This window comes from Panthera tigris, chromosome F3 (genome assembly GCF_018350195.1).
Source record: "Panthera tigris isolate Pti1 chromosome F3, P.tigris_Pti1_mat1.1, whole genome shotgun sequence".
NCBI lineage: Eukaryota > Metazoa > Chordata > Mammalia > Carnivora > Felidae > Panthera > Panthera tigris.
In genome coordinates, this window is record NC_056678.1 from 4,959,345 (window position 1) to 4,980,151 (window position 20,807).

Below are 20,807 nucleotides of genomic sequence, written 5' to 3' on the forward strand. Positions count from 1 at the left end.
GATTTAAAAGCCAGCCCCCCAGACTGTTAGGAGGATAAACTTCTGTTATGAATTTTAAAGGTCTGGATCTTCTCATCCCTCTCCTAATCCCTTGTTTCCTTCTTTGAGAAATTTTTCTAAACGGAAGTGCTGGCCATGTCATGAGCCCTTCGCTGAGAATCAATCCCCACCCCCACCCCCTTATGACCCTGGCTGGTTTCGGGAGAGACTGGGGCTGCTGTTGGTCTGTCTCCAGGGGCACCCAGTGCCCAGCACGTGGGGCCAGTGTCTCCAGACTCCTAGGCAGGAGCCAGCACAGCGAGCAGCTGGGGCCGACAGTCAGAGCCTTGCTGCCTCATGGAACCACAACCCCAGGACGGGGTGGATGGTGAGATCTCAGGCCAGGGGGCAGGAGGAGGGGCAGGGGCAGGGGCAAGTCTCCAAGCTCAGCTGAAACTAAAGGTGAGGGCAGCCAGAAATATAAGCAAACGAGTGATACAGCACCACGGATGAATCTCAGATGCGTTCTGCTAAATCAAAGATGCCAGACACAAAAAGCCGCATGGGGATCACGTGATTCCATTTATATGCTGTTCTGGGTAAAGGCAACACTAAAAGGAGAAACACGGATCAGTGGTTGTCAGGGGCAAGAGGTGGGGGGAGGGACTGTCCAGAAAGGGCAAAGAGAGAGCTTTCTGTGCTGGTGGCTTTGTTCTGTCTCTGACAGTCCTGTGCTTACGCAACTGTACTGATTTGCCAAAACGCCTCTAACAACACACAAGAGGGGCAAGTTTTACCAAATGTAAATCAGACTTCTTTAAACCTGAAGTAAAATAACAGCTGGGGGCGCCCGGGCGGCTCAGTCAGTTGAGCGTCCGACTCTTGGTTTCGGCTCAGGTCATGATCTCACGGTTCGTGGGACTGAGCCCCACATCGGGCTCTGTGCTGACAGCAGGGAGCCTGCCTGGGATTCTCTCTCTCCCTCTCTCTCTGCCCCTTCCCCCCTCACGTGTGCACATACACATCCTCTATCTCTCTCAAAATAAGTAGATAAACGCTAAAAAAATTAACAACAATTAAGGAGGAAGAGCCATGGCAGATGACTGAGCAAGCAGAAGCGTGGAGATTAGGGAAGGATAGAGCTTCCACTGGGGGCGGGGAGAGAAGTCCTCAAGACCCAGCTCCAGGCTACTGGTTTCCATGTCTTGGGCAAGAAGACTCGTGGAGGACTCGGGAAGCCCTTCCACGGATCCCAGTTGGATGCCTTAACTCTAGGCTCCACCGAGAATCAGGTTTGTTGATGGTCTCTGTGTTAGTCGATTAGCTTCACAGTTTCCACGCACTGGGGTTCATCTCCTACTCGGGGCTCTTGTTTGTTTTCCGGGGACCCAGGTCCTTGGGGCAATCATTCAGAGGGCACAGGGGGACCAGCTGCCCGCGCTTCGAAAGCCCTCAGACGTGGCCATGGAGAGGCTTTGAAGCTGCTGCTCGGCCAGCCTAGCGGCTCACATTGCCTTGCAAAGTGCAGTGAGGTCCACGGACCCGGGGCCCACGGTCCAAGAGCCCATCTGAGATACTCCCCAGTGTGTGGAGTGTGCACGACCTGGCAGGCAAAGGGGAGAACGCGGCACCGAGGTCAGTGCTGGCTTCGAATACGTAGCCCAGAGGGGACTGGGCTCCTGGCAGTGACGCTCCCCACAGGGCAGGGCCTGGGCCCCGGGCTTAGAAGAACGTCACTGACCGGCATCACCCAAGGGACGGAGGCAGCCAGAATCTGGTGCGTTCTAAAAAAGTCTGGTTTCTAGATTATTTTAAAAGCACGCCTTTGTTTCTTCCAGCTCCACAGAGGGGACTCAAGCTAATGATTAATAACATATCATCAGGGTGCCTGGCGCATAAATATCGGGCTTTCATGAAAAGCACCTGCACAGGTTGCGAACAAAAAGATAGTACTGAACGGTTGTTTCTCCGCTTCAAGTTCTCGCTCACCTTCCCCTGGCAGTAGTTACATTTGTAAACGACCTTTGCCCCCGGACAGCTCAAAAGTGAACCGCAGTCCAGACTCGACGTTTGTCTGGAGCTCCAGGTGAGCAAACCCCACACCGGTGGAATCGTACCCCGTTTAAGAAAAAAGGGTCAGGGGGCGCCTGGCTGGCTCAGTTGGCAGAGCACGCGGCTCTCAGTCTCAGGGGTGTGCGTCCGAGCCCCGCGTTGGGCGCGTCGCCCACTTTAGAAACAAAAAGGGTCACGGTGGCCCTCGACGGCGGGTCTCTTGCTGGGTGGAGATGGGGCCACTTACTTCCTCCTTTCCCGCTCTTCTCCATGCGGTACTGGTAGATGTGCAGCGTGAAGAGCATGTGCGAGTTGCGGTGGCCTTCTTCGTCACAGTCCTGCTGGCTGCCGCGGCGGGAGGCGATGGCAGCGTCCAGGAAGAAGGCGGCCTTCTCCGCCGTGGGTGCCCGCAGCTCACTCTGGTTCTGCAGCTGGAAGACACAAGCCGAGAGCTGAGGCCCCAGCCGGAGGAGGGCCGGCGTGCCGCCCGCACCTGGCTCTCTGTTCTGCGGAAAAGCCGCGTGCCTCTCGAAGGCCGAGGGTCCTTCCGGAACAACGGCCTGTACTCACCTGCAATTCCCAACCAATCCATTTCTGGAAGTCCATAATGAGCCCACGTATGGCACGGAACGTAGGTTCACAATTTAAGTGAATTGCAAATGGTTGTATCCGAGTGAACGGCAGGGAGCAGGGGGCCCAGGCTGATCTCTGCAGAGGATAGTAAACTCCCCTCCCCCGCCCCGCCCCCGCCTCAGCTACCCACCCACCTAAGAACACACGAGGGACGTGATCTCAGGATCTTTGCATCCTGATCTCTAAGATTAGAACGTTTGGGGGCCCCTGGGTGGCTCAGTCAGTTAAGCGTCCGACTTCGGCTCAGGTCATGATCTCACGGTTTGTGGGTTTGAGCCCCGCGTCGGGCTCTGTGATGACAGCTCAGAGCCTGGAAAGCCTGCCTCGGATTCTGTGTCTCCTTCTCTCTCTCTCTGCCCCTCACCCCCTCACACTCGGTCTCTCAAAAATAAGAAAATAACACTAGAAAAATTAAAAAAAAAAAGATGCATGAAAACACCCAACATACTTGACTGTCTCATCTCTACTGTTTAATTTATCTTTAATCCCTAAATTCATGCTCATGGTACTTATTAACTAAGAAAGCATCATGGGCCACATGTCCTAATCCTATGAGATCCCTTGGAAATCAGAGTAAACCTTAATGAGAACGATAGTATCAGAATTTGACTAGCACCCCTTTTTGGGGGGGGGGGAGAAAAGGAAACATCTCATTTACTCAAAAAACGGTTTGCGGTATGTGCCTTGGGGTCAGTACACATTCTCACACTTTCCTATCCTGACTCTGACTGCACTTGTAATTCTGAACTCTGAGGGCTGACCTTGGCACCTGGGACCTTCAAAATCCCCGAACTTCAAAGAGAGACTCTGGGGTGTTTGAGGTCACCGTTTGAATGACTACGGCAGAAAAAAAAGGTAAAGGGTTTTTTGAGATTTTTCGACACGAAGAGTTAAAATGAAGAGGCTGTTGATCTCTTCTTAGCCCTCAGTTAACCGGGTCCTTCACCCAAGTGGGGGCTTCACGGGCAGAGTTATTACAAAAGGGAACAGAGGCCACAGCATATTTGAGCATCCAGGTAACTCTTGGAGAGGCAACAGCAGGCGAAGTGACACTGATTTCTGTCACAGGTGCTGTGATGCTTCAGAAGAGTGGTTCTCAAAGTGAAGTGTGGTCCCTGGACCAGCAGCATCGGCGTCACGTGGGAACTTGCTAGAAATGCATGTTTTGGGGATCTATCCCAGGCCTACTGAATCGGAAATTCTAGAGGGGGAGCCCAGCACCCTGTGTTCACAAGTCCTCCAGGTGACTGAGAAAGACTACAGTTTGAGGACCGCTGGATTAGGCTTTGAATGACCAAGTGGTTTGGATTCTGATTAGATTCCACATCCAAGTGGTATCTGATGCCTCTGTTAAAACTACCAACGGTAGGGGCGCCTGGGTGGCTCAGTCGGTTAAGCGTCCGACTTCAGCTCAGGTCCTGATCTCGCGGTCCGTGAGTTTGAGCCCTGCATCAGGCTCTGGGCTGATGGCTCAGAGCCTGGAGCCTGCTTCCCATTCTGTGTCCCCCCCCCCTCTCTGCCCCTCCCCTGTTCATGCTCTGTCTCTCTCTGTCTCAAAAATAAATAAACGTAAAAAAAAAAATTTTTAAACTACCAATGGCCAATCGTAGTCAGACATGGTACCCACCCTTAGTGGGAGAACTAACTGGGCAGTCACAGCTGACCAAGGAGAGCCATCTAAGAGGGCTTCCTGGAAGAAGTGACATCTGAAGGATAGGGACTTTGCCAGATGAAGAGCCAGAGGGGAGGATGTGCAGAGGGGAGAGGGACGATGGCTGGTGTCTGAGTGCCCTCCAACTGAAAGTGTGCTCAATCACGGGGAAACCAATTCACAATTCACAAGCTACCAATTCACAAGTTACCAATTCACAAGCAGGGGCCCCATCCCAGGCGGATTCAACCAGAACCTGCATTTTCACAAGATCCCCTGTGATTCATATGCATAGTGAAGTTTGAGGGGCGCTGCCTTTTTTAAGGGACCTGAATGTAACTTAAGAGGAGTGGTAAGAGGGGCACCTGGGTGGCTCAGTCGGTTGAGCGTCCGACTTCGGCTCAGGTCATGATCTCACGGTTCGTGGGTTCGAGCCCGGCATTGGGCTCTGTGCTGACAGCTCGGAGCCTGGAGCCTGCTTCAGATTCTGTGTCTCCCTCTCTCTCTGCCCCTCCCCCACCTGCACACACACACACACACACACACACACACACACACTCTCTCTTTCTCTCTCTCTCTCAGAAATAAATAATAAAACATTTTTAAAAATTAAAAAAAAAAGAGGCGTGGCAAGAGATGATGCTGGAAAGGTAGGCAGGGGTCATGTAGGACCCCACAAATCATGAGGAGGTTTGCAATGGGGGATTCATAACAGAAATGGAAGGATCTGAGGTGCTTTGAGCCGGGGAAGAACACGGCCAGGTGTGAACAGATGGGTGCAACTTGGAGGGAACCTCGCCCGAGAAAACAATCCCACCGAGGATGAGGCAGGCACTCATCAAAATGAACACTTATCAGAAAAAAACTAGGAAATAAAGCCTTCTGGAGATTGGAAGGGCAGATTCTTCTGGATATGAACCAGACTCACTCCACCTGCTGTCAGCCGGCAAGCGTGAGACGCACAGAACAGGCACCACCTCCCGCGAAGGTGGACTGGAGCCTCTCTTGGCTTCCACGGTTCCAGCAATTATTTCATGGTTCTAATTAGAAAGTGGTTATTAGCGTTTCCTACAGCACTACTAACCCAGCTGTAAACCAGTGCCAGAAACACAGTTTATAGAGCCGTAAACAGCGCCAGTAATGGCTGGAGCTATTTGTGCAGAGCAGTAAATATTTCGGCTTGTTGTTACACAAAAGAAAGACTGTACTTTCTTTTTTTTTCTTGAGAGGGGGTGTAAAGAAAGTGAATTCAACTTGCCCCCGAGGGCTCCAATAATTGTGGTTGCTGCTCACTGTCAGATCCAAGGTACAAATATTTAGGTTAGGGGCCGATGGCCCTGCGGCCAGCTGCAGGCCGTAAAGTCCCCGTCCACCTGCAAGTAAACACTCACGAGCCTCCTCCGTGTGCATGTGGAGTGAGTCACAGCGGAGCCTCCCCCGCGAGGAGCCACTCTGGACCCCCCCCCCCACCTCCCCCACACTGAGCTCCAGAGCCAATCACCTGCGTGCCGCAGATGGGGTCCTCGCACAGGTACACGCCCGGGGACTGGCCGTCCTGCAGGCTGCCCGTGGCCACCTCAGACAGCAGGTCCTTCAGGTTCTCCTCTTTGCCCCACACTTCCACGGCTGAGATCCGCACCGAGAAGCGGGCTCCCGTCTTTTCCTTGCGTTCGTTTATCAGCTTGAAGAGCCAGGAGATAGCACAGGGGATGATGCCAAGGTTCTGCATGGAGTCGTCCTTTCCGATCATGGTGTAGGACTTCCCTGGGGGGGCGAGGCAAGGCAGGAACACGGCCTGAGTGTCCCCCTCCACAGGGGAGGTGGGGGGAGGGAAGGAAGGAGAGGAAGAGGCAAGGGAAGCGGTAAGCCTTTCCCGGTACTACGCGCTAAATGGCTGTAATAAAGAACGTGAGCGCCCAGACGGGATGAAGTCACCGCTCCCCTCGAGGAGGATCCCACACCATCCGGTCGCTGCACTGTCTCACACGCGGTGGGAAGGCAGACATCTTTCAACGCTATGACGGCCCTTTTTATCACCACCCCACAGATTAACTGCACATACTTACACTTTATATCCTTCCTCAAGTTCAATGCTGTGTCTCTTTTTATAGCATGAGCAAATTCTATTAAGCTCTGGGTTGCCGCTTTGATCAGAGATCAAGAGGACAGAAGTGAGGTGAAATGAGTTTTCTGTCCCGGCCTAGAACCGGCCTCCCTCCCTGCAAAGGGGTGCTTTGGGAGCACCCCAAATTACTGACTTGGAAAGTGAGGCCTGCCGAGCCGAGGGACACAGGCCAGGAGTACGAAGGCACCCTAAGGGGGTCCGATCCACCCCCCCTGGCCGGGTGCTCCCCTGGCCCCCTGACCCCCTTGTCCTTTCTCGCTCCGGCACAGGCCAGAGGCTGGGAGGCAAGGTCGGCTGTCAGGTGCTCCCCAGATAGGTCCTGACACGGTTCCGGGCTTTCCCCGGAGGGCTCCATCCACCGCCCCGAACCCAAGAGCCCCTGCTCGGTGCGGGTCCCTCCTCCTGCTGGCTCTCTGGGCGCGGCCCTGACCTGGGCCAAGTGGGAAGAACCCCACCCCGTTTCCTAGGTGACTGGGTCTCCACTTGGGACGGGCATTGCATTTTAGCAGCAGGAACCGTTACTGGTGACTCTTCAGTCCAGGCGGCCGCCTTCCATCTGCCGACGCAGACCCCGGGACCCGCGCCGGAGCACGGGCTGCGTGATTCGGAACACTAACAGCAGCGACGAGCACGGCTCTCACTGACCCAGCTTGGCGTGGCCGAAGCAGAAGACGCAGCCGTCCGCCCCGTTGACCACAGACTGGATCACCTCCGCCACGGTTCCAGCACACACCTCGGCCTGGCGGACACAAGAGGGGACACGTGCAGTGAGTGGACCGTGAGCAACGGCGAGGGGAGCCCGCGGCCCCGGGGCTCCGGTCCCACGGCCGGGGCGCTACGGACGGGTCAGGCCGTAAAGGAGTTCTGGGCCGCTCGAAACCGTCCAGCGCCTCTGCCTCTCGCAAGCCCGAGCCTCACATACACCGCCCGCAAACCACCCTTCTGCTGACTTGCAGCCCGTTCCAGCGGCCGCCTCCGCAGGCCAGGCAGCAACACGCTGGGACGAGACCACAGCACAGGGCGTTTTCATGGACCTCGCGGCCTTCCTGATCTGCCCTTCTGGGCTGCTGGACAAGGCATTTAGACTTTCCACTGGCCCTCTGCTAACTGGATCCTTCCTTCACTCACACACACACACACACACACACACACACACACACACAGCATAGAATTGGACCAAGCTTGTTAGTGGGAAAAAGATGACATACCATTTCAAGAAAATGACCTTGGGAAACGTTGCATTTCTCACATAAGCAGGGGCCTGGTGATCTACATCGACTCTCTCTCCCAACCTCCCTCCTCGTTCTTGAGCCACGTCCCCTTCTCTTCAAAACCAGCCCTTTCTTTCTCTCTGGGCAGATAACAATGTACAGTGTCAAAGGCCCCTCGTCAGCGTGTTATAATGGATGCTCTTCAGCCTGCTGTGTCTCGTCTGCCACATGACTCTCAAGTCCTCGGAGGGGGCCAGGCTTCTGAGAACTTTCGGTATTTCCCCATTAACACCCAATAAGCTACCGCTCCTCAAACGACAAGAACTCAGTACATTTTGTGGCCTGACTTGGGACGTCTGGGAACTCTCTGGATAGCATCTGAGGCTTCCAGGAGGACAAAACAGTGCACTGTGTGCTGTCCCCTTCCTGCCAGAGTCCGAACTTTGGGATGCACTCAGAGGCGTGAAACACCCGGGCTCTGCGGTCGGCGGGGCAGCGTGCCTCCCGGTGGGAATCCAGTTTTCAGCTCCAGGCTGCATGAGTACAACGGGCGTGAATACTTGGAAATCGATTTTCTCTCCCGAACCCAAACTGAAAAACCATACTCCACCCCCACCCCGCCGTCTGTTCTGGTGGTGCCTCAACAACTCTGCCGGGGGCTCCTCCTGGACTTGGGGAGGGCAGGACAAGGCTGCCATGGGGACCACAGGATCTGTCACACCCCCAGGACCTAGGCAGCGAGAGGCTGGCTTGAAGCCCTGAGACTGAGGCAGTAGAATATTCTCTTTAATGTTTATTTATTTGAGGTGTCGGGGTGGGGGAGAGCACGCACGCAAGTGGGGGAGGGGCAGGGAAAGAGCGAGAGAGAGACTCTAAACAGGCTCCTTGCTGTCAGCACAGAGCCCGACCCAGGGCTTGAACTCACGAACCGTGAGATGAGGACCTGAACCAAAGTCGGAGGCCAGTCCACTGAGCCCCCAGGCGCCCCGAGCAGTAGAATCTGGAACTCCCCATGGGCACCTCTGCAGAGGGGGGAGAAGTTCTTGCTGCATGAACTCTGCCTCCTTTGGACATGAAGTGAGGAGGGGGGCCAGGGGGCTCACAGCCCCACCTGGAGCCAGCCACCAAACAGACGAGGGCTGAGAGTTGGTTGTGTATGCAAAGGCCAGTGGCCACAGGAGACACGGGAGTGGCCTCACGGGGCTCCCCTTGCTGAATTCCTGCAATTCCAGTGGTCAATGGCCTGTCCATCTCGTATTGTTAGTGGTTGACAGTGGCTCCTGGGGGCCCCCTGCTGCCTTCCGTCTGGGGGGCCCAGAGAGGCAGGGAGCCTTCCCTAGCACAGACGCGGGCAGCAGGAAGCCTCCACTTACCCACATGCTGGAGTCCTCCCCACCGCCCTTCCTGCGAGGGACTGAATGTGTGTTCCCAAAACTGCTATGTTCAAACCTGACGTCCGGGGGCAGCTGTGGGGCTCAGTCGGTTAAGCGTCCAACTCTTGATTTCAGCTCTGGTCATGTTCTCACGGTTTGTGGTTTCAAGCCCTGCATCAGGTTCTGCACTGACAGTGTGGAGCCTGCTTGGGATTGTCTCTTGGTCTCTGTCTCTGTCTCTATCTCTGTCCCTCCCTGCTTTGCTTGCTGTCTTTCAAAATAAATGAATCAACATTAAAAAACTAGAAACCTAACATCCACTGTGATGGTATTTGGAAATAAGCCTTTGTGTGTGTGTGTGTGGGGGGGGGGGCAGTGAGTAGGTCATGAAGGTGGAACCCTCATGAACGAGATCAGCGTTCTTGGGGAAGACGCCCCAGAGAGCTCCCTCACCCCGTTCAGCAGGAAGACAGCTGTGAATTGGGAAGGATTTGGTCTTGGACTTTCCAGCCTCCAAAACTGTGGGAAAGAAATTTCTGTAGTTGATAAGCCCGCCAGTCTGTGCTGTTTTGTTACGGCAGCCCAAACGGACTAAGACACATTCCCACAGCCAGACCCAGCAGAGGTCTGCCCCGGAGGGGGCAGCTGATGACTGCCAAGGCCACCATGGGTCCTAGGGAGGGTCCACCAGGGCAGTGAGGAGCAAGGACTGTTCCAATCATTGCTTAGTGGATGTCCCGAGAGACTGAGAGAAAGCCAAGTTCATAAGCGCCTGGGACCTCCCTGGTGGCTGCAGCTCATGAGCCCACTGAGGACCTGAGAGCAGAAGCCACCGCGTCCACTTGCCTGCTTTCCTGCCTCGGAGGCTCAAAGGGTGCTCACCCCTCGGGCGCTGAGGCTGACCGTGACTGTCATCAGTGATGACACAACAGGCAAAGATAGCTCACAGTTATCGAATACTCGCCACGCTCTGGCTCTATTTCGAGCATCTCGTATGTATCGGCTCAATGAATCACATTGATTTGGGTCTGTCTTCAGCTTACAGATGAGGACGCTGAGGCCCAGAGAGGTGCAGTGACCCACCCAAGGACACACTGCTAGTAAACAGCGAATAAAATGGCGGGAGGTCAGAGATGCAGGACAGAGAGATTATGGGGAGGAAAGCAGGAAGCGAGGTCTGCTCAGGAAAGGGACTACGAATGAGAGGCTGCGTCTTTGAGCCTCAGTTTCCTTGCGCAGGATGTGAACATGGCAAAACTTCCCTCTTTTACAGCACAGAATCCGAGAAGAGTCCAGTGGGTTAATGTATATGAAACTTCCCGAAAACCACAAATTGAATAGAGAAATGCAATGCATTATATTATTGGCGAATTTAACAAAAGAGAAGCTTCCAGAAGCAAGTGTGACAGTCGCGTGGAGCCCTGTGTGAAATGTAAGCAAACGTGAGCAATTAAAAATGGCTCTTTACGGGAATAAATCTAAAACTCATTAACAGCCCGCACTTCATTTAGGGTTTGCTTTGGAATTTCTGCAACTTGGGGAGAACCGCTTCAGAAAAGTTTTAACTGTGTTAATTACATTACGTGCAGGCCATTTATTAGACACGATGTCAGGTTTAGATTAGTGAGCTGGGTGGTACCACACACACACACACACACACACACACACACAAAAGTCAGAGAGAAACTATCGAACTTCTTTGTATTTTGTCTCTTCGTGGTGAAACTCTTTGGGGAAACCATGTGCCCAGCTCGTTAACGAATGGAGCCTGGAACACGCACTGTGTGTCTGTGGTATGATTCCGGGGCCCGTGTGAGTATCCTCTCTTCTACACTCGGATGCAGCGTCGGAAACAAACAGGAGCTGCGAGCACCCTTGTCCTCAGGCTCCGCTGCAGGCATTGGCCACCCTGAAGCACCCTGTTTTGTACGAATCCTGGGAAGGGCCAGCCGGAAACGCATCCGAAGATGCCAGAACGCAGGCGAGGCAGGTCACCGCACACCTGTAACCTGGGTGACGCGTCTACCGGAAGATTCAGCCGTGCCGATTCACTGCAGATGAACTGCACCAGATGGTGTGACTGAATCTTCCAGTGGACATCTGTTCTTACTGGGATTGGCTCCAGGAGCTCCGGTCCAGGAATCTCGGCACTCTGGGCCCCCAAGGAGCCTCCAAATTATACTCGGAGCAGAACGGCCATAACTCTCCACACTCCCTGTGTCTGTGTGTGTGTGTGTGTGTGTGTGCGTGTGTGTGCGTGTGCGTGTGCACGCGCCCCTTGCAGGGTGACTTTGCAGTGCCACCACTCAAGACGCGGGGTCTCTTCCCACCCCTCAGATCTGAGCCAACCGAACGCAGCAGAAGTGACCTTATGTCAACGCCAAGCCTAGCCTCGGGAGGTGTGTGTACTTGGATCATTCCACCGCTGTGAGCGCAAGCCCCGGAGAGCCTGCTGCTTGAGGAGAAACAACGCGGATTCTACACCAGCCTAAAGCCAGGCAGCCCGCAAACATGGGATAGACACGTAAGTGCGCCAAGCCAGAAATGGAAGAACGCTCGGCCGGACCATAGATTAACAGGGAATAATAAATGCTCGTTGGTTTAAGCCCCTGAGTTGTAACGCATCACCAGCTAACTAATACGACGGCTGTCCCTCGCCTCTCTTCTTCCCCTCTACTCCACCTCACCGATTCAGGCCGCAGGACTGCATGTGAGCCTCAGTTTCCCTGCCTGCCACACCAATGCCTCACTAGGACTTGCCCCCTATAGGGCCCTAGAACTCTGCCTGATTCAAACCCAGCTCCTCGACACACCCAGGAGCCCAGGCAGGCGTGGTGTTCTTAGCGGACCACACGTGCCACCATCTTCTTGCTGTTGTTCCTAAAATTTCCACTTCTGCCTTCCAGTCCCTGCTTCTGTAAGCCATCCTCGGACTGGCTCCCTCCTCCACCCTCCTCCTTCTCTCCAAGGATGTGTTGTGTTGAAATCCTGGCACGATGATGCCACCCGAGCCCTGACACCGATAATTCAACGGGACCGAACTATTCAACGGAGCTCCCACGGGTTTCCAAAAGTTGTACAGCCGGAAGAACTGACACGTCAGAACACTCTGGAAGACACCCTCCCAGCTCACAGGTCCTGGTGGACGGGGACCTTCTTGGGACCAATCAACACTGCCTGAGCCTGTGGCTGGGGACGGTGGGAGGGGCCACACCCACCTGAGAAGCATCTTGAGGAAACACGGCATCGAAGGCAAACATCTTAGGGGGAACTTGGTTGCCTCTCTTCTGGAAGACGTTTTGACCTCCGCAGGTCAGGGGGTCATACAGGGTGATCTGCTTCTTCCGCGGGTCCACCTTTAAGAAAGAGCTGGATTCGGAGGTGTCGCGGGCCAGCGTGGAACAGATGCGAAGCATGACTTTCACCTGCAGGAAACAAAGGCGGGAAATGACGTGCAGTGACGTCGTTGGATACTTTATGATGGGGCACCCTCTATGCACTCTGGGGACACGAGCATCCACCGCGGCAGGGAACCTTCTCATGATGACACGGGTTAACGACATAACCTTCAGCGGGTTATGCGAAAACTGACCTGTTTGTAACTACCAGGTGGCATGTTTTGCTACGTCCGTTACTTTCTTACAGAAACGGCACATCGTGTTCTTTACCTTCTTATTAATATAAACTGAAAATTAACTGTATGCTGGTGGGCCAGTCACACAGGCGAACAGGCAATCTGGATGGCCGAGGTTTGGGGGCTGGCGTAATTCCCTGGAAGAGGACTCCTCACAGATCGATAAACCACAGACATAAACGTTAGCTCCATAATTTACTCCTCGCCTCCGCTCATCAGGACTCTCGGAGACAAAAACCCACAGTTATTAGCGTCATCATTAAAGGCTTGTGAAATGGCCTGTTTTTAATGGCCAGCATTTGAAATGTGTTCCAAGGAGCAACGGTGAAAAAAGATTCGTTCGAAACGTGTTATTTGGGATCCCATTAAGCGAGTGCACAGGAGTTGTCATTTCAGGGAAGGAAAGCGCATCTCGGTGGGAACCGGGAGCGGGTCCCTTTAACCCGCCTCCTGAGGAATTGACCACGGACCAGACACGACCGCCAGCCCGCTCCACCCCCACGGCCTAGCGGAGCACTCATGGAAATAAACCGCCTGCCCCCCGAGCCCTAAGGTGAGCCGAAGTCAAGCTGCAGCCACACACACAGCTCTGGAAGCTCAAGTCCTGGGGAACTGGAAGGTGTTTGCGCCCTTATCAGCCTCTGCTTCTGTGTTGCTAGTTCAGTCCAAATGTGCCAGTGAGCACCTGCTATATTCCAGCACTGGGCTAGGCTCCCAAGACACAAAGGCTGGTGATACACAGGGTAACAGACAGAGAGAGACAGATGATTTTTTTTCTTTTTTTTTTTTAATTTTTTTTAAAGTTTATTCATTTTTTGATAGAGAGAGACAGAGCATGAGTGGGGGAGGGGCAGAGAGAGGAGGAGACACAGAATCCGAAGCAGGCTCCAGGCTCGGAGCTGTCACGGCACAGAGCCGGACGCGGGGCTCGAACTCACGGACCGTGAGATCGTGACCTGAGCTGAAGTCAGACGCCTAACCGACTGAGCCACCCAGGCGCCCCCAGATGATTTTTATAATACCACGTGGCGAACCTTGCAGCTCTGTAGAGGGTTCTTTTAAACCTCATCTCTGTGTCTTGCCTTCCTCATCGGATCAGTTGTCAGGTCTGATGAAATGTCAGTCAGGCAGTTTCGCAGAGAGGGGTTTATACATTTTTAAATAAAAGATCTCCAACGTGCAGAAATGCTCCGAGAATAATCTGCATTGTGCATAATGGAGCGAGGGCACCCTCCTGTTTATCCTTTCCCTGTCTGTTGAGACACGGGAACTGGCCTGCAATGTACAAGGTTGACGGGCACGGGCCTCGTCGGTTGCCCTGGCTGTGTCCCAGCGGTGCTGGTTCCCATCCCTTCAGAACAGCACTCAGGGTGGATCTGGAGGCCGGGTGTCACAGTGGAAGGAACCCATGGCTGGGGTGAGGCTCTCGGGGTTTAAATCCTGGTTCTCCCGCTGGGGGGGCGGTGTCATATAACGATTCCTGCCATTTCCTGGGGGTCTATTGTGTGCTAGGGCGGTGCTGTCACCCAAAGGACATTACTGAGTCTGACACGCCAATGCATAGGTACCCTTGTCCAGATGAGACAACTCGTGCTCCAGAACTTGCCCCAAATCTCTGAAAATGTTCGTGGTAAGGCTGGGCTCTGATCCCACCTCTGTCTTGACACCAAAGCTCATACTTTTTACATCATGACAAGTACTGCCTCCCGTATGTGGTCCAGCCTCTTGGAGCCTCAGTCCCTGTGTGATAGGGACGATGAGGCCTCTCTCAGGGGACCATGGGAAGAATGAAAGAAATTGACCTGCAGAGTAACCAGCGCAGGGTGGGTGCGTGATTCCTGTTTCTCTCCCTCTTCCTCCTTCCCCCATACTCGCCTCCCTCTGAACTGTGACTTCCTAGCATTCTCCGATCACCGTGTTAGCGGTAAGGTTTTAGAACTTCTCGCCCCGGACGCCGGGTCCCGTGAATCACAAACGGGATGCCACGGGGGGATCCCCGCAGACAGCGCTAGGGATTACGCACAGGTCCTCGCAGGCTCCTATGAGTAAAACACCGTCACTGTGTGTGTGACAGCAAGCAGCACATTGGTCTACGTTCCATTCTGGCAATTCTCTCGTTCACTGTGAACGTCTCCGTGCTGATTTCAGCCCGGCTCGTGCGGGTAGATCTGCCCCAGTCACACAGCAGGTGTGCCCAGGGCACATATTCCAACGGCAACTTTTGGTAGTGTCTGGGGCCTCCGGGCTCTCCGTAAGCAAAGCCCCTCGCCCGGCCTCTGAGCGCTACAAGTCAAAGAGGATGCAAATGCCAGGCAGAACTGATGGAGTCACATGGCCCGCTGCTTTTCGATTTCACAATTTCACATGCAATTTCTGGGTAACCAGAGGTGCTGAATGTAAACTATGAGCTAAGCCAGGCAAGGGCCTGCATGGAGACGTGGGAGAGAAGGGGCTGAATTAGCGAGTCATTTGTCCGGGGGTGGGGGGGTGGGGCCCTGCATCGTAATGAAGTTCCGAGCCTGCCCTCCAATTTCTGCAGACAGGCTGACGGTGCTGGCCGCTGGTCTGGCCCAGGAGACACGCAGTCCTTTCAAGACCCACTGAACTCTGGGTGGGGGTGGGGAAATGCCATTCTTTCCCTTCGCAGTTCATTTAAATAAATGGATATTTTTTTTCTCCCCTTAAAGGAAGGAAATTAGGTTTTTCTGCTTGACTTCCTTTGTGCCAATTCTTCCCTCATTCCAGCACTTGGCGTTCGGCTTAATCCTCTGTAATTAAAGCGCTTTGAAGATCCCACTTGTGATCAAGACGGTCCCCCGGACTTGCCAGAAGTTTTCATTTTTGTTGCAGATGCTGGTGGGTTCCCGGCGGCACCTGCTTCAGCCCTTCCTGTCCCTGCTGCTCCGGGGCACAGAGAGGGTCCCTGCCGTCATGAACACCCACAGCTGTCTCCCAGCTCTCAGGGCAGGGGGGACGATCCCTGCTTTCAATCGCAAAGGCAGGACTGGCAAAATGAGATCCAGAAAACTAAGGCGCGGTCTGAGTGGACACATTCCAACGACAGGAGGTTGGTATTTCCTCGACCAACAGCCACCCTCAGTGGTCAAGACCCCACTTTTGCCTCATCTCTCTAATGGCTCGGCGGCCGGTGGGGCCGGCTGCAGCTCTGGGCGTCTTGCTCATCAACCACGGCAGCCCCCCTCCCTGGACGGCCCGAGACATTCCAGGAGGATTTGCGAGAGACTCATCGACAGAGGCAGAACCTCGCTCCTGAGCTGTGTGGACGCTCCATCACGGTGTGGCCACCACACGGGGGCTCCTGAGGGGTGGTCCCCATGGGCGCTCACTGTTGCCGCCACACGTGATCATGTGCACAGATGTTCGTGTCCATCTCTAGTCACGGAGAAGAGAACCCAGTGTGGACACAGGGGGCTCCTCACTGCCCCTCTCTCTACCCAGAAGCTTCCCAGCTGGAGGTTTTCGTCAGACTCTAAGGAAGGCTCTGGCCAACGTGACCTTTGGAAGGCTCACTCAGCAACAGAGAAGACCACGGATGGTGGTGAGGTTGGTGGGGGTGGGGAGAGACCACCAGTCACCGTTCTCACGCTCCAGCTTTGTTTACACTCCTTTGTGGGGCCCCCACAATGAAGGCACCCAACAGACACACAGGAGACAGTGACTGGCCCCTGGACCGTGTCGCGGCCACGGGAAATGCTCAGTGCACCTGTGTCACCAAGGATACGTCGTTTCCCCTACAAGGCTAGAGGCTTCAGAGTCAGTTAAGTGCTGACACCTTGCACGTCTTTTTACACTTTTATATTCTGAATCTCCTTACGTTGATGTCCAAGCCCACACTCTTTAAAAAAGTTTATTTCTTTTTGAGAGAGAGAGAGAGAGAGAGAGAGAGAGAGAGGGAGAGAATCCCAAGCAGGCCCTGTGCCATCAGTACAGAGCTAGACGTGGGGCTCAATCCCACGAACCGTGAGATCATGACCTGAGCCAAAATTAAGAGACGCTTAACCGACTGAGCCACCCAGGTGCCCTCCAGTCCACAACTTTTTAAGAATCAGGTCAGTAGAAATGAATCAAGGTGAAGTCAGACCAACCTCACAAGAAATGCCATTTGGGCATCATTTTTGTCCTGATCGCAGAGTATTAGAGTTATCTTTGAGCCTTCCAGATCTGTTCTTTGTTTTTTTAATTAAAAAAAAAATTTCAATGTTTACTTATTTTTTTTTTTTAATTTTTTTTTTCAACGTTTTTTATTTATTTTTGGGACAGAGAGAGACAGAGCATGAACGGGGGAGGGGCAGAGAGAGAGGGAGACACAGAATCGGAAACAGGCTCCAGGCTCCGAGCCATCAGCCCAGAGCCTGACGCGGGGCTCGAACTCACGGACCGCGAGATCGTGACCTGGCTGAAGTCGGACGCTTAACCGACTGCGCCACCCAGGCGCCCCAATGTTTACTTATTTTTGAGAGAGAGAGAGAGAGAGAGCGTGAGCAGAGCAGGGGCAGAGAGAGAGAGGGAGACACAGAACCTGAAGCAGGTTCCAGGCTCTGAGCTGTCAGCACAGAGCCCGACCTGGGGCTTGAAACTCATGGACCATGAGATCATGACCTGAGCTGAAGATGGATGCTTAACCGATTGAGCCACCCAGGCACCCCTAAATTTTTTTTTTATTTATTATTTTGTATAGAGTGAGCGAGGAAGGAGCAGAGAGAGGGAGGCAGAGAGAGAGGATCTGAAGCAGGCTCTGTGCTGACAGCAGAGAGCCCGACTGAGCCACCCAGGTGCCCCCAGATCTATTCCTAAGTTCCTAAAACATGTCTGGGAAGGGTTCAAGGCAAACCAGAGCCCAGTGTGACAGGTTCGTCAAAATCCACCAACGAGAAAAGTGAACAAGTTGGATGGTTCGGAGAAGAGTCTGGAACCGAAGGGCGCGTCGGCTGAGACAGAACGGCCAAACCACAGAACCAGTCTGTTCCAGGACCCTGCGTCTTTCCCGCTGAGGCCGGCGCCTGCGATGGAGACGCTGAGGTTCCTTGTGACAGACGTGAGCCACGGAAATATCCATCACTCTGTCCTCTAGGCGACCTTGTCCACCTCAGAAGAGAGAAAGCCAGAGTCGGTGCCCCAGCCCTGCCTGGTGGGAGTGGAGGCTGGACGTCCGTGGAGGGAGCACTGTGCTGACCTCACCGCACACCAGGGTGACTTTCCTGCTTTCCCTAGATTTTCAGGTGGGGTTCAGCTCTTGAGGGAGAAATGAGAGATAACAGAAGGGTCCCTGCATGGGATGAGCCAATCTCCTTTCTTACAGGTTCCAGGTGTGATGGGCACCACGGTGAGCTAGGAGCCAGGGGACTGGGTTCTAGTCCAAACGTCACCACCACTGAGTGGCTGTGTGACTTCAGGTGTGGACCCTGGCTTCCATACCCCTAAAGTTGGGCTGTTGTACCACCCACGACCCCTGTCTTGAAAGACAGGTGGGAAGCAACAGAGAAATAAAGGCAGAATATAAAGCACTACACACATATAAAATATTGTTCAAGAAAGAAGAAAGGAAGAAAGAAAAAAGAAAGAAGGAAGGAAGAAAGAAGAAAGGAAAAAAGAAAAAAGGAAGGAAAGAAGAAGGCATATTCCTCAAATCAACTAGTGTAAAATAGACTTTTCTACACCAGGTGAATGACATCAGAAGCCTTTCTACCAGCCTTAATTTTTATTTTATTTTTTTAAGTTTATTTATTTATTTTGAGAGAAAGAGAGAGAGAGAGAGAGAGAGAGAGAGAGAGAGAGAGAGAGAGGGAAGGAGAGAGAGAATCCCAAGCAGGTTCCATGCCATCAGCACAGAGCCTGATGCGGGGCTCAAACTCACGAACTGCAAGATCATGACCCGAGCAGAGTTCGAGTGTTGGACGCTTAAATGACCGTGACACCCAGGTGCCCCTACCAACCTTAATTTTAAAACTGAAAGCAAAAAATTCTTGAATGAGCCTGCCCATACATAGTGACAGGAGTGACGGGATCAAATGACTTTCCTCCCTCCCCCCCAACAAATTAAATTAAAGACCAAGTGGTCTGCTTCTATCTTTTGCAAAGGTATGCGCTCCCTGTTGAATGTGATCTGAACCTCTAAAATCTGGGTGTGGTGTTTCCCTTATTTCATTCCTTTCTTTCCTGTCTTGATCAGATGTTCTGGATATGCTCATGTTGTCTGCTTATGGCTCATTAGTCCCTTCCAGAAGATTCTCCAGACATTCTAAGAGAGATGATCAGAGGACAGGAGCCGTAAACAGTGTGCCCCCAGTATGTATTCTCAGCACTCTTACTTTTCTGACCTACCACGAAATTCAGCAACCCTTCACATCCTTCCGTGCTTAGGACATTCTGACAAATCTACTGTAAAAGTTTCCAAAGGGGATTAAAGGTGTAATTTTCCAGCTGTTATGTAAAGGACACTCTCCACTTTATAACCTAAGATTCTAGTGCTAACCCACCACCGACACACCGACCCCCATATACATGACTTTCCTTTCCCGTTCGATTTACCCAATGTGCGGCTTGACCTGACAGACGAGCTGTTGGAAGTCTTGAATAACCCTGATCCTGGGAGGGATGGGTGGACGAGAGGGCCGTGCTCCTTAAGTTAACAGAGGGAACCTTTAAACATATCTGAGAGTTGTGTTCCATCCAAACATAGTTATCTTTACAGAATTATACAGATCCATGCATCACAGCTCAGTTACTTGCAGAATCAAACTAAATCAGACAGAGTTTCTTTGCACCAAACTACAATAGTAATCCTACTGACCCAGTCAAGGTTCATGGGGCCATTCCCCCAGAAAAGGTCCAGGGGAACAGGATCCGGTGCTGAGTCTGGGGGCTAGGAGGGCAGATGCCACGAGGCTGAGAGCTCCCCTGGCCTATCTGGGGGAGCATCTACTCTGTGTTGACAAAATCAGTGACTTCATCACTGACTCATCACCAGCCATCTGTACCACGGCCATAACTTCTTTACAAATTTTATTAAAAAATTTTTTGTAATGTTTATTCATTTTTGAGAGACAGAAAGACAGAGCACAAGTGGGGGTAGGGCAGACAGAGAGGGGGACACAGCATCCGAAGCAGGCTCCAGGCTCCGAGCTGTCCGCACAGAGCCCGACGCGGGGCTCGAACTCATGAACCACAAGCTCATGACCTGAGCTGAAGCCTGACACTCAACCAACTGAGCCACCCAGTAAAAGTTTTTAATAAAATTTATTTTGAGAGAGAGAGAGAGAACATGAGTGGGCAAGGGGCAGAGAGAGCGGGAGAGAGAGAATCCCAAGCAGGCTCCATACAGCACAGAACGTGACGTGGGGCTTGAACCCACAAACCATGAGATCATGACCTGAGCTGAAACCAAGAGTCAGATGCTTAACCGACTGAGCCACTCAGGCGCCCCGAATTTTATATTTACAGGGGATCTTCTCATCCTTATTTCCATTTGATTCCCCACAACAGCTTTATTAGGGAAACGTTAACATGGCCATTACCACCATCATCCTTACTTTAAGGGCAGTGGGTACTTAAGTGACTTGCCCAAAGCCAGTTGCCCGCTGGCGAAGGTGAAAGGGCAGGGGCCCCTGACCCACTCGCCCTGCAGTGAGCGTCCTGGGTCAGATGGAGCCAGAGAAGAGGCTTGTCCCTTCCACCAAAGCCAGCAGAACCTGAACCTGTTCATTGGGGGCTGGGCCAGAGCCGAACCCCCTTAAAGACAGGGTACTGTCCCTGCGCTGGGTGGCTGGCTTCTCAGGGGTGCCAGCGGGTGAGCTCATGTGGCGCCAGACGGCACATGATGAGCGGTGATGCCATCAGAGAGGGGAGATTTACATTATTAAAAGCCACGCCGGGAAAGGTGACAGGTGGTAGCACCAGAAAGCTAAGCGTGAGGGGAGCATGTGCAGGACCAGAAAATGGAGCCCAGTAATGAGATGTGCTCGCTAAGGAAGTGCTTCAGGGAGGGGGGGGAAGTTCCCCGAAGCTCCTGTCTGGTGCATGTGTCAGCCTCAGCCCGCAAGCCCAGCAGGGAGGAAGCATGGCCCGGAGGGGGTCTGCAGCCAGGGAAGGGCTGCTGGGGGCCAGGCAGCCTCTGGGAGCGAGGTCCTTC

General features: G+C 53.3%; 1 protein-coding gene across 1 annotated transcript in view; it reads right to left on the reverse strand.

Moving 5' to 3' along the window:
• Positions 1–20,807, reverse strand: part of KIF26B (kinesin family member 26B) — a 464,690-nt gene that overhangs the window by 71,378 nt on the left and 372,505 nt on the right. Inside the window, 4 exon segments of the mRNA XM_042975573.1 lie at positions 2,279–2,462; positions 5,817–6,079; positions 7,086–7,179; positions 12,243–12,449. Coding sequence (XP_042831507.1) covers positions 2,279–2,462; positions 5,817–6,079; positions 7,086–7,179; positions 12,243–12,449 — 748 coding nt within the window.